This window comes from Pelodiscus sinensis, chromosome 2, assembly GCF_052426305.1.
Source record: "Pelodiscus sinensis isolate ZL-2025 chromosome 2, ASM5242630v1, whole genome shotgun sequence".
Lineage (NCBI taxonomy): Eukaryota > Metazoa > Chordata > Testudines > Trionychidae > Pelodiscus > Pelodiscus sinensis.
Genome location: NC_143053.1, coordinates 102,486,609 through 102,499,476, shown reverse-complemented (window position 1 = coordinate 102,499,476; position 12,868 = coordinate 102,486,609). Strand labels below are relative to the sequence as shown.

The 12,868-nt window shown below is 44.1% G+C and overlaps 1 protein-coding gene across 2 annotated transcripts in view; it reads right to left on the bottom strand.

The window, feature by feature from the left end:
• Positions 1 to 770: 770 nt before the first annotated feature.
• KCNG2 (potassium voltage-gated channel modifier subfamily G member 2) overlaps positions 771 to 12,868 on the bottom strand; it is a 79,954-nt gene continuing 67,856 nt past the window's right edge. For both annotated transcript variants that reach the window (XM_075921115.2, XM_075921114.2), the window contains one exon: positions 771 to 1,893. In XM_075921115.2, coding sequence (XP_075777230.1) covers positions 1,120 to 1,893 — 774 coding nt within the window. In that variant the 3' untranslated portion in view covers positions 771 to 1,119. The remainder of the gene's footprint in view (positions 1,894 to 12,868) is intronic.

Sequence of the window (12,868 nt, the reverse complement as noted above, 5' to 3'; positions counted from 1 at the left end):
TTCTGTGCTGCTCAACCCGGCCACCACGTGGGAGCAAGCAGCACAATCGGCCATTTGGGCTCTAGGCCCCCAATGCAGCACGGGGAGTGCGGCGCCCAAATGGCCATTTGGGCTCCACGGTCCCCCGAGTGAGAGGCAGGAGGGGGAAGAGAGACGGAGAGAGAGGCAGGAGGCGGAGGAGAGATGGGGGGGGGAGGAAGGTAGTAGAAGGAGGAGGAGAGAGAGAGAGATGGAGCGAGAGACCAGAGGCTCAGGAGAGAAGACCGACATGAAGGAGAGACCTGAAAATCCCGTCTTATGATGGGCTAATTGGCTAGTAGAGGAATAATGTTTTAAAGATATATGCAAATGTGAGCAATGGAAAACAAGCTGCCATTCAGTTTCATTAACAAGGCTGTCCATGTATATGCCTGTCATCAGGGCTCAGGTGCAAAGCCTATTGTGGTAGATATGTGTGTTTTCTAAATAATGCCTAAGCAGCAAGAGTTCAAGTCAGACCTGGCAGCCAGCAGCCCAGATTATGGTTCCTAATTTAAAAAAAACACACCACTGTTTATTAAAAGCCAAGGGACTAGGGATAAGTTCGCCCTTCTGCTGGCCAAGGCAGGCCTCTCTCCCCCTTTCAATGTTACCCTTGAGATGTAAACGCCATGGGGGGGGGGGGGGGGTGCCACGTGGAGTGCATCCATTGTGCCAAAGAAATAAGGGTTTAGGATCATTCTCAGCACAGAGTAGGACCACCAGCTTATGTACAGTAAATGGCACCCTTATTTCCATCAACATTGGGCCTTTATTAGGATGTGTTCTCGCTCCACATTTTGTGTGTATGTGTTAGCAGACACAACAGAAACCTGGCTTAAGCAACTGATTCCTGGGGACTGCCCCCAATCAGTTGCTCAATGAAGGTGGCCTTCTATGAAGGAAGGAGCAGAACAGGACTCCACCATTGTTTTTAGAGACTCTTTGGGGTGCTCCTTTAAGCCAAAGTTACTCAACAAGGACAGTCTCATGTACAAGTCTCACTGACTACCCTGGCTTATGTTAATTTCGTCGGCTTTTGTTTCAGATCTGGAACGCTTTCATTTGCTAGTTCAGTGCTGCTGGCTAAGTCATTTGCAGTCAACAGCTCCTCTTGTCTCCTGGGGAGGAGGTACCCACTCCCTGAGAACTGTCCCCATTTGGGAAGCTGGTGGTTTCCTCAAGCTGGTGCAACTGTCTGCTTGCAGCTCGCTGCTGCTGCTCCTTCAGTTCTATGTAGGAGCGGGAAAAAGTGTGAAAGATGGACGTCACTGGGAAAGCCATCAGCAAAATACCACTCAGGATACTGCTCAGGGCGACTACCTGTCCCGGGATGCTCCGAGGTACCATGTCTCCATAGCCTACAGTCGTCATGGAGATAACAGCCCACCAGTAGCTGGTGGGGACACTAGTGAATTCTTGCTTGGCTCCCAGTTCACTCTCTGCCAAAAAAACCAGGGGAGAAAAGAGTGCCATGGCAACACACAGGAAGAGGACAAGGAGTCCAAACTCTCTGGTGCAGCGGCGCACAGTGAGTCCAAGCGTCTGCAGCCCCAGGGAATGACGTGCCAGCCTCATGACATACAGGATGCGGAGAGCCCTCAGGAAACGCAGAACCAGGCCTGCTCGCTCCAAGTACTTGTTTCCTACGCCGCTGCTGGGCTTGCTGCTGCTGTTTTTGGCAGAGACCGAATCCACTATCAGAGAGATGTAGAAAGGCAAGATGGCCAAGATGTCGATGATGTTGAGAGGGGTCTTCAGGAAGGCGCACTTGCTTTCCGCCTGAATGGAGCGCAGGAGGAACTCAAAGGAGAACCAAGCCACACAAACAGTCTCCAGCACAAAGATGTCGTAGCACTTCTGAGAACATTCACCCTAGCACAGGAAGGGGGAGAAAACAGAAAAGAATAAAAGATTTAGCCACAGAACCAACATATAAGAGTTTAATGGTGCTTCTTAGAGGCACCCTCCAGGATAGTTTAAAATCACTGGTCACAAAAAAACCAATCACAGAAAACATTTAGAACGAGCAATTAAGAAAACAGAATAACTGACATCAGGAGAGAATGCGGATGGCTCGACCGGCTGTTGATGCAGATTGGCAGGTTTGCATTTGAAAGCTATACTGATGCACTGCTTTCACCCTCATGCGGAAGACACTGGATGCCAGTGTGGAAAAATTCTCTCATTGACTTAACACTCTACCATCCTCCACTGAAATGGAGGGCCACTCATGTGGCCCACTCACTAGCCTACATTGGCCATTGCTGGGCTAGGATAGGCCTTGGGTGGTGAAGACCCCCATTCAATCCCTCCTCAGCAGCACAGCAGAGAATTGAAACCTTCCACCTCCCAGGCGCTTGCCCTTGTCACTGAATTGGAGGTGGATATTTCTTTGTCAGAGATGTTCCATTTGAATGAAATAGCTATTGGGGCCATGGCAAACAGGAGATTCACTCTTTTCTCCCCCAGTGGGTAGGGTACGCAGCTTGCATTGGCAGGAAAAGCTGCCCCACAGATGTGGTGCTATCCACACCGGGCTTAGGGGCGTGGACTGGTCAAATCCCTGAGGGATTTAGTTTGCCTGAAGTACTTCCCTACATAGCTCAGGGCTGAGTGTCTGTGGTGGCACAGTACTGAACCCAGAACAGGAAGATGTTGAAAGAATGATGGATAAGCCTTTGCATTAACATTTCATTTATAAATAATTCACACAGAGTTAAAGTCAATTATTTATTAAAACATCTACCAGTCAACATGTTGTTTATAACTGGGGCTTATGCCCAGCTATAATGCTTTTAAAGGAAGTGCTTAGAATGGTCTATAACAGTGTTTCTCAAACTGTGCTCCGTGGAGCCCTACATCTCCAGGGGCTCCGTGAGGTTGACAAACTGGAAACGTTGATAGGTACAACACATACAATCAGTGGACGGCTGGGGCGCCGCATACATGTTTACGCATGTTAAAAGGGATCTGGAGCCCCAAAAGTTTGAGAACCGCTGATCTCTAACATTATTCACAGGTTGCTCTTGAAGGCATTCGGTACCCAAAACACACTGCTGAGGCAAGCTGAATGACCACTCTTGTGGCTTTCCCTTGTTTCACCATCAGAAAGTCATTTTTATCTACAGGGAAGCAAAGAATACGGCAGGGGACATAGATTCTGTGCGTTTCTCTAGGAGTAACAGGTGTAACATGCTTAACAATCTTAATAATGTATTAACGTGCTATAAAAACTATCTGGAACAGTGAGTATTTTTAAAAGAAAAAATAAAAATCACTGTTGCCCAAGTGTTTTTTGTGTGAAAATGATGATTTAGCTATTTATTTACTTAAAACTAATCATATCAATTTTCCCTCATACCATTGGCGGCAGCGAATTAGTTGAAAAATTTTCTTCCAATGCAGGATAGCTTAATGGAAAACAAGGGTTTTTTTCTCCCACTCTATAGGCCAGTGGTTGGGATACTTTTCTACACTCTGGGTTGTCCCCGCTTGATGAGAAGGGTTTTGTACCGTCGCCTCCCAACCCAAAAAAGGTTTTCCACCCTTGTTTTAAAGTAAGATTCTGGTTTGCTTGCAGTTGGGCTCCAGTTTCAAATATTACTTAACTCCAGTTCAATGAGTTTCAACGAGCCATTGTATTTTCTACATCTGAGCAGCAGCACAAGAGCCAGTAACGCAATGGCTGGAAGTAACAATGAAGAATCTTTTTAATCCATCCTTCAGTCTGCTGCCATAAATGGGGGGCACTGAGCAGCAGCGTTGCAGTGAGGAGAATTGAGCTCGGCTGCACAGCAGTATGCCCTGCAGTATGTGAGTTGATAGCCCTTGTAATTGCCAGCCTTCAAAGTGCAAGTGCAGATGCTGTAGAAACAAGCCAGGTTCTGCTCTTCAGTCTTGCCACAAAAAACCCTAACTGTAGCACTTGGAATTTATCAGACACCTGCTTCATATAAACATGGCAAAGACTGAGAAAAAAAACCCAGGGATTGTGTTTCCCATAAGTGGCAGCTGTGCAGCACAATAGCACATAAATCACCAACAAAACGGGACTCAACTGGGGCACCAGCCAGACCAAAGGCATTTATGCACAGCTTGATCATCTTCCATGGGGAACGCCAGCACTTTTTGCTGTAAAAAGATGCCCAAGATCTATAGGTTGGGCTCACAAAACAGTGAAATTCCAACATGTTCAAGGAGACACTTCTCCCCCCACCCCCACCTCTTTGGGGCTGTTCCTATAATCCCATTTCTCCTGGACCTAGTGGAAAATGGAAGCATTTCACAACTGGGAACAGGATTGCACTCCCAGGCTACGTCTAGACTGGCATGATTTTCCGCAAATGCTTCTAACGGAAAAGTTTTCCGTTAAAAGCATTTGTGGAAAAGAGTGTCTAGATCGGCACGGATGCTTTTCCGCAAAAGCACTTTTTGCGGAAAAGCGTCCGTGCCGATTTAGACGCAGTTTTGCTCAAGAAAGCCCCGATCGCCATTTTCACAATTGGGGCTTTTTTGTGCAAAACAATACCGCATTGTCTACACCGGCCCTCTTGCACAAATGCTTTTGCACAAGAGGGCTTTTGCCCGAACGGGAGCAGCATAGTATTTCCGCAAGAACACTAACAATCTTACATGAGATCGTCAGTGTTCTTGCAGAAATTCAAGCGGCCGGTGTAGACAGCTGGCAAATTTTTCCGCAAAACTTGCCAGTCTAGACACAGCCCCAGGATTCATGGCATCTGGGACAGGATATGTCCCTTCCCTCCCCCCAACACACACACCCATTCATTCCTATCCTTTTTTTAAGCTTGACCCAGTGCCCTTTTCTAATACTTGCCATTATCACTTACATACCATCTACATTTTTTGTTAGTCTCTAATGCTGTGTCTACATTGGCGGAGAGGTCTTGCGCAAGAACACTGACGTTCTCATGTGTGAAATCAGTGCTTCTTGCACAAGAACTATGATGCTCCTGCTCAAGAATAAGCCCTCTTGTGCAACTGTTCTTGTGCAAGAGGAGGCCAGTGTAGACAAGCAACATGAATTTCTTGCGCAAGAAAGCCCGATGGCTAAAATGGCCATCGGAGCTTTCTTGCACAAGACAGCGTCTACACTGGCATGGATGCTTTTGCGCAAAAGCACATCTCTTGAGCAAAAGCACATGCCAGTATAGACGCTCTCTTGAGCAAATATTTTTAACGCAAAAACTCTTGCGTTAAAAGTATTTGCGCAAAATCTTGCCAATGTAGACGTAGCCTAAGGGTATGTCTACACTTGCACCCTCTTTCGAGGGAGGGATGCAAATGTAGAGAATCGAAATTGCAAATGAAGCAGAGATTTAAATATCTCGTGCTTCATTTGCATAATCACGTTATGGCGCTATTTTGAAATAGCGCTATTATGAAATACAAAATGCGGGGTAGATGCAGTTATTTCAGGAGAACACCCTTCTTCGGAAATAAACCTTATTCCACATAAAACGAGGCTTAACGGTTATTTTGGAAGAAGGGTGTCCTCCCAAAATAACCGCATCTACACCGCATTTTGTATTTTGAAATAGCACTATTTTGAAATCGCGCCATAACGCAATTATGCAAATGAAGCATGGGATATTTAAATCCCCGCTTCATTTGCAAATTTGAATGTCTTCATTTGCATCCCTCTCTCAAAAGAGGGTGCAAATATAGACATACCCTAAGGGGCTGCAGGACCATTCGTTGAAGTTTTTTCAGTTACAGACTAACACTGAAACCTTAAACCTTGTTAGTCTTGTTTTTAAAATCTAGTCACCTGAAATGTTTTATGCTTGTTCACCTCCCTTAATTTTTATCTCTCTACATCCCCGTCCCTCATCTTTTTAGCCTCATTTTCTCCCCCTTCTTTCAGCTCATTCTTTATATATATATATTAAAAAAAAAAGTAAAACTGGTTCCTGTCTTCCCACTTTTTTATTTTTTGAGCTGGTCTTCCGGTTTTTCCTTCTTTCCCCTTTACCATGTGATCTAAAGGGTCTTCCTGGTTTGCCTCTAGCTGCATTTGCCATCCTGGCTCGTTGCCACTACCTTGGCATCAACATACTGAACTGCTGTCTCTCTGCCTTTGCGCAGCACGGAGCACATCTCAAAGTGGCGCTGGAATTCTGTGCCCCTCCCCCAATAAATAAAAGTCCAGGACAATGTTAGCACATCCTCTCCTGGCAGAAATCCCGGCTGACGTCAGAACTGCAGGATGGAAAGTCATCAGATACTGGATCAAAGTCGATCCCAGTGGCGTCCAAGCAGGCTGGATCCAGAATAGGAGAAAGTCTATTCACCAGAATGAATGGACCTTTTGCTAGCGCGACCAAATTTGCCCCAAGACTCTATTCAGAACACCATCAGCTAAGTTTCAAATACACCTGAAGGAAGCTCAAATGTACTGGGAAGTCCCATACTGTCATATTGGTCTCCATATTTTCATTTGCATCCAGGAACAAAGTGCTGGAAAGCGAGGGAGCAATTGCTGCCAGTGAATGAGAAGTTTGACATTTATTGTGGTCTGATCTAACAGAGTCATCTTGCTCACAAATGACCTCCAGGCTGAGTCTGAACAGCAGGTAACCAGAAATTCTGATGGAATATATTAGAGCAAGATATTGGCTTTGATTTGCCTTTTTGTGCCAAAGCAAAAGCTAGTATTGGCAAAGATTCTTCCGTCAGAGAACTGCATTAAAATGGGTCACACTCACAAAAGGTCGCTCAGCCATTACAGGAAGCATTCACATTCTGCATTTTTATGGCTGCCCTTTTTCTTTATCACAATGACTTGTGACTGCTCCTTTCATTGTGTTGACAATTCAGGGTGTGAGGCTGGGAGATGCTCAGCAGCTTCCAAGAGATGCTCAGAGCGTTCAATTCCTACTGGAAACGCTAGTGCAAGGAGAGGGCCCAGAGCTACAAGAATGATTCAAGGTTTGAAAACCTGCCTTTAGTGAAATACTAAAGGACTCTTTAGTGTAGCAGACAAAAGCATAATAACTGCAGACAGTGGAGAGCCAGTGGCAGGAAGATGAATCTAGGTAAATTCAGCCTAGAAATAAACCACCAATTTTTTTTACAATTAATTGCTAGAACAACTTACCTAAGGGCACAGTGGGTTAGAGCATTCATAGATTTTAAGGGATCCATATGATCATCAGATTGAGGTCTTGCATAACACAGACTAGAGAATTTCACCAAGTGATTCCTACATCAAACTCATAAGAGCTAAAGCATCTGTTTAAAGGACAGCCAGTATCAATTTGAAGACCTCAACAGACAAAGACTCCACTGTGCCCTTAGGTACTCAGGGTGAATAAGGGTACAGGTTGAACCTCTCCAAACTGGGACTCTCTGGTTCGGCAATATTTGTGCTCCAGCAGGACAAACTATGGATGTTCCAAGACCAGAGCTTCCCAGTGGAGTGCTGGGAGCCCTGCAGGTTGGCAGGGCAGTGGGCTGCCCAGCAAGCCCAGTGGGGCTGGCGGGAAAGGGGACTGGCAGAGAGACCAATGGCTGGGCCGGAGCTGGAGGAGCTGGTAGCAGGGGGGCATCTTTTTCTAAGACTCCCTCTGTGACCTTGGGTAAGTCACCTGCCTTCATGCCTCAGTTTCCCATCTCCCTAATGAGAATAATCCCTGGACTCCCTGGGGTGTTGTGAGACTCAATATATTAAAGAGTGTGAGATGCTCAGTGATGGGCACCATCTAAGTATCTAAACCGGATTAATCCTGGAGCACATTTTCTTATTTTTGTCACAGTTATGCCAAATGTGAATAAGTTTAAACACACAAGGTTGCTGGTGTTTTTCACTAAAATATTCCTGAATGTTCACTTCTTTATAATCAACATACTATATTGTGATATTTTAATATAATATGTAAACAAAAACTTAATGGTGAATACCAAGTAAAAGGTAAAATTCATATGTGGAGCTGAAGAGTTCATTAGCACAGGATATATTATTACCAAATTAATAAAAAACCTGCCCCAGCCAACCCCTCTCCAAGTATTACTACACTGATCAGTCCATTTAATCACACCTAGATTTGAATTGGCCACTGCATCCAAAAGTCATTTTTATGACCTCAACAAACATGGCTCCCCCAAGGCGCCTTAAACTTGCTTCAGGCTCCTCTTCCTCCTTTGAAGAACACTTAGCCCTTTGCTGCCCCCACAGAAAGTAATTTCTATTTAAAATTAAAGTTTATCTAATGTTTGAGGCTAATGGGAAGAGGATCAGAAAGCTGATAACATTTGCTAAGGATGGGGAATGCTGACCATGGGAATTAGCAGAAACTGAGAAACTGTTACACATCCCACGCAAAAATTTTATGACCAACACTGAGTGAAACAAAATGCACTCACTGTCCCTAAACTCTCTGTACTGACTGGAGAAGCTGGCCTGTTCTTGGGGCTATGGCAGGACAAAGTCTTCTTTTGTTGTGATAGCTTTTGTTTTAATCTCTCAATGTTGCTGCTAAGGTTTAAGCTACTTAAGTCACACAGGCAGATTACTCTCCACAAAAAACATGCACCAGTGTGATTTTTAAGGTGACAAACAAGAAAAGGAGGAGAAAGAAAACCTAGAACTATGGCTGCTCTAAGAGGATAGTGATTATGACTGATTATTATTATACAGCACTTTAACTACAAAGTGCTATTTACCTCACATCATTTTCTACTCATGAGCAGCCTGCTGCAGAACCTCAGCTGTGGCGCTCTTTGAAAATGGCTCACAAGGGAGATCCATGCAGAGTGCAATGCAATTTGGATAAGATGGTGTTGTCCAGCCATCTTGAGTTCCTGGCAGTGGAGTGCTGAACAGTGGACAGACAGGCAGCATCTGCCATACCAGTGCAGAAGGGACAGGACTCTTAGTGCCCAACCCTCTTTCTGTAGAGACGGGATGCAGACGCACAGGTGATCACTGGAGCTAATGGTGACAGACCCCATAACAATAACAGCTGCAGAATGGAATGACCAGGATAGAGAAAGACAAGAAGGAAAGAGCAATACAGGTATTTTTTTTTTTACACATCAAGGGCTAATTCATGACAATAATTCACAGAAAAGCACATCTCCCACTATTGTTTTCAAAAGACACAACTACAAGCCCCTGAGCCTTGCCATGAAGTATCTGGCCATCGGTACTGTAACATGTGCAAAATCTGCGGGAATCAGACCAAAAAACCTTATCACACAGTTTGAAACAAGGTTTCAGATTTACAGCCTAGAGCAGTAATTCTCAGCCTGCAGGCTGCATGGGGCCCAATTCACACATAGTTGTGGCCTAACTCAGCTGTGTATAAAAGGCCACAGGCTCCAGGTTGCTGATGGTCCCACATGGAGAGCTCTGGGCTGCCAGTCTGGAGTAGTTGGTTCTAGGATCCCGGTGGCAGAGTCTGAGGTCCAAGTGGCTGGCTACTGCCTAGCCTCATAAAGCAGGGTGGTCTGGGGTCCTGCTGGGGTCTGTGCTGCAGGATCCAGAGTTTTGGAGGGATCCAGGGTCTGGGAAACCAGCTGTTTTCTAGCCCCACATGGAAGGGAGGATTGTGGGGCTGGGTTTGGGGTTAGGGTCCTGGCTGCCATCCGGATAGCAGGATCTGAGGTCCAGGGTTGGGATGCTGGCTGCTCCCACTCCCCCAGCTTTCTCTGCTCCTGGGCCCACTCTGTGAATGGGGTCTCTGGGTGGAGGGTGCTGAGGTCTGTGGGAGGATTTAGGTACGTGGTCCTGTGGTTCTCAACCTGCAACGCAGGTAACACTTTGTGACCCATAATGATAAATATATTGAGAACCACTGGCCTAGCAATTTCCTGGGTTATAGAATTTTGTGACACGTGGAATAGAAGCCTCCTTTCCATGACTGCTTTTAGACATGATTGGGGGATTCAAATTGGAACTTTCATAGCAAACTTCTGATTTTTAGGCACGGAGAAGAGAGATGACTTCATAATGATGCAGTCATAAAATTCTTTGATTAGAATTTGTAAAGGTTTTACGCAATGCATTTTATGCAACCTGAGATTGCCTTAATAGAAAAAAAATCTGTGCTCTCCCTCATTCAGTAACCAAGCTGGTCAGAGCTCAGAAATGTCAACTTTGTGTGCAAGTGCACCTGAACATCAACCAAAAATATGGCTTATTATTTATTATTTGGATGACCGTAACACCCATTGTACTAGGCACTGTGCAAACCGATCACAGAGACAGTCTCTGCCCCAGAAAGCTTACAGGCTAAGTGTAAGACTATAGACAACAGATGGTTAAACCAAACAAATAGGAGGAGCACAAAGGAAATGAGACAAACTTGTGTTCAGGTCTGAGGTACAAAGACATGGGGATTTAAAGGATGCTGTCAATGGGCTTTGGGATCATAGGGTGTATCTAAACTACACCCCTCTGTCAGCAGAAGGATGTAGATTAGGCATGTCGATATTGCAAATGAAGACCAGATTTAAATATCCCACTCTTCATTTGCATAATGGTAGCTGCCGCTTTTTTTCCTAAGTGGGGCTTTAACACACCCACAACACAACCCGGCAGTTTAGACGGGGATCTTTCGAAAGTAAAACCCTTTTTTGAAAGATCCTGTACTCCTCAAAAAATGAGGTTTACAGAATCTTTCAAAAAGGGTTTTATTTTCAAAAGATCCCCATCTAAACTGCCTTTTTCCCCCCCCCCCAAAAAAGCCCCGTTTCGGGAAAAAAGCAGCAGCCACCACTATGCAAATGAAGTACAGGATATTTAAATCCCAGCTTCATTTGCAATATCGATGTGCCTAACTGACATCCCTCTGCTGACAGAGGGGTGTAGTTTAGACACACCCATAAATTGGAGTTTGTGTAAGCTTTACCAAAACATAACATTAACAAAAAATATCATGATAAAATTTATTAAAAAGTAGCACTTGTTAAATTAAAATATTCCTCCGGACTGCAAGCAGTAGCTTCCCTGAGCATGCACATCAGAACTAGAAAGTGAAACTGACGCTCACCAGTCACTTTCATTGTCCAAAGAATCACTGCAATTGCAGTGGAAGAGACACAATACATCCTTTAGCCCTTTCCTTGCTTCCAGCTAGCATAGGACAGAATTACCCAAGGCACGTAAAATACAAAAAGCAAACTAATAGCAAGTAATTCAAACCTGAACAACTATTTCACCTGAAATAATATTTTGCTGTGTTATTGTACTCAGCTATCACAGTGATGACTGTGCTCTAATGCTGTGGTTTTCAAACAAGCCAAGGAGTTGAATCGAGTCAGATTCCTTCCGATTTTGTTGAAAATCCCACTCTCCATGCCTAAGCACTGTGGACAATATATGCAATTATGAGTAAGGATATTTTTTAAAAATGGGTGTTACGTTCACTATACCTCAACTTCTAAAACACCATGTTTGATAAGGAAATGATAAAATGAATGGCCTTTTTTTATTAAAACTCCCATTAATGAAAGCAGAACACCAAAGTATCACAAAGAGGTGATAATAGTGATGAATAAGATGGGATTTAATGCAGCTGGAGCCAAGGGAACACAGTTGTATAATGAGAGAGAGAGAGAGAGAGAGAGAGAGATTAATAGAGGGCTGCATAAAGAGTTTGAAGTGAAGTGTTCCCTTGAGATAGCAATTACCCTTGGCATTTTCTATTGAATCTTTCTACATTATTTTTCATTAAAACAAATAAAGGATTTAATCTAAAAATGACAGGAGCTCTACATCTAATATAGCTCCATGTAGTGAGGCTCATGTGACAATCTGATACTCTTTGTGCAACAAATACTTGGCCTGACATCCTACAGTCCCAAATAGTTATATTATGGCCCATTTTAACTAAGCAGACTATAGCTTGGAATTCTAAACAACTCAACCGCAGTTGTTATGCACAAACTGCCTTAACATCTGAAATTAATTTTTTGTCGGGTACATTTTATAAAATAAGGTTTCCACTCCAGTTACGTATTATTTAAATGGTTCATTCATAAACATACATCTATTCCCAATGCTGACCACAGAATGAAGAGGATACAGTGTGTGTCAATGAAACCCAAAAGGCTAAACAGTCTCAGTTCTCTATATAACGTATTATTCCCTTGAGTAGTAGCTGAAAGCTTGTACCGGTGCATGGGAGTGGCAGCTGAACCAAGCAATCCGCCCTTTGTGCAGTCTCCCACATACAGCTAATGAAATTGTTCTGTGCAAACTAACTGCAGAGTTACGGTGGGGATTGGTTGAGTTTCCTCTGATACCAGTGTGGCTTAGGACTCTAGGCATGACATAGATACATGCCTTGCCACAGCCATACACCAGCATGGGTAAACATTTGAGAAGTCAAACTAGCTAAGAACTTAAAAACTGGAGAGCAACAGACTGTGAATCCCAGAGATGACCAAACCCAGTGATACTTTGAACAAAAGCTGCTGCCCACCTGACTTGTAGCTGTTTCCATCATTTCAAATTGTAGGGTATGGAGTGACACAATAACAATCCTAGAATCTTCTTATATAAATTATTTATGAGTTTCTCTGTTAAAACATGGTCTCTAATTAAAGGCTACTGAACTGTAACTTAGTTGGGATTTTTCTAATTACAACAGCTCCACATGATAACACAAAGCACAGATAAGAAGAAATCCTACGTAGGTCTGCTTTTCCTCGGCCATTTTTATGCAGCTATAACTCAAGTGACTGCGCAGGAGCTCCCCTGGCTTAAACCAACGCATGAAGAGAATCTTAGCCAATGTCTCCGTGTGTTCGTGTGGTCATGGGCCATCTTTAATCCTAGCGCTGGATGGGGAAGAAATGAAAATCTAGGTAGGTTGAAAGA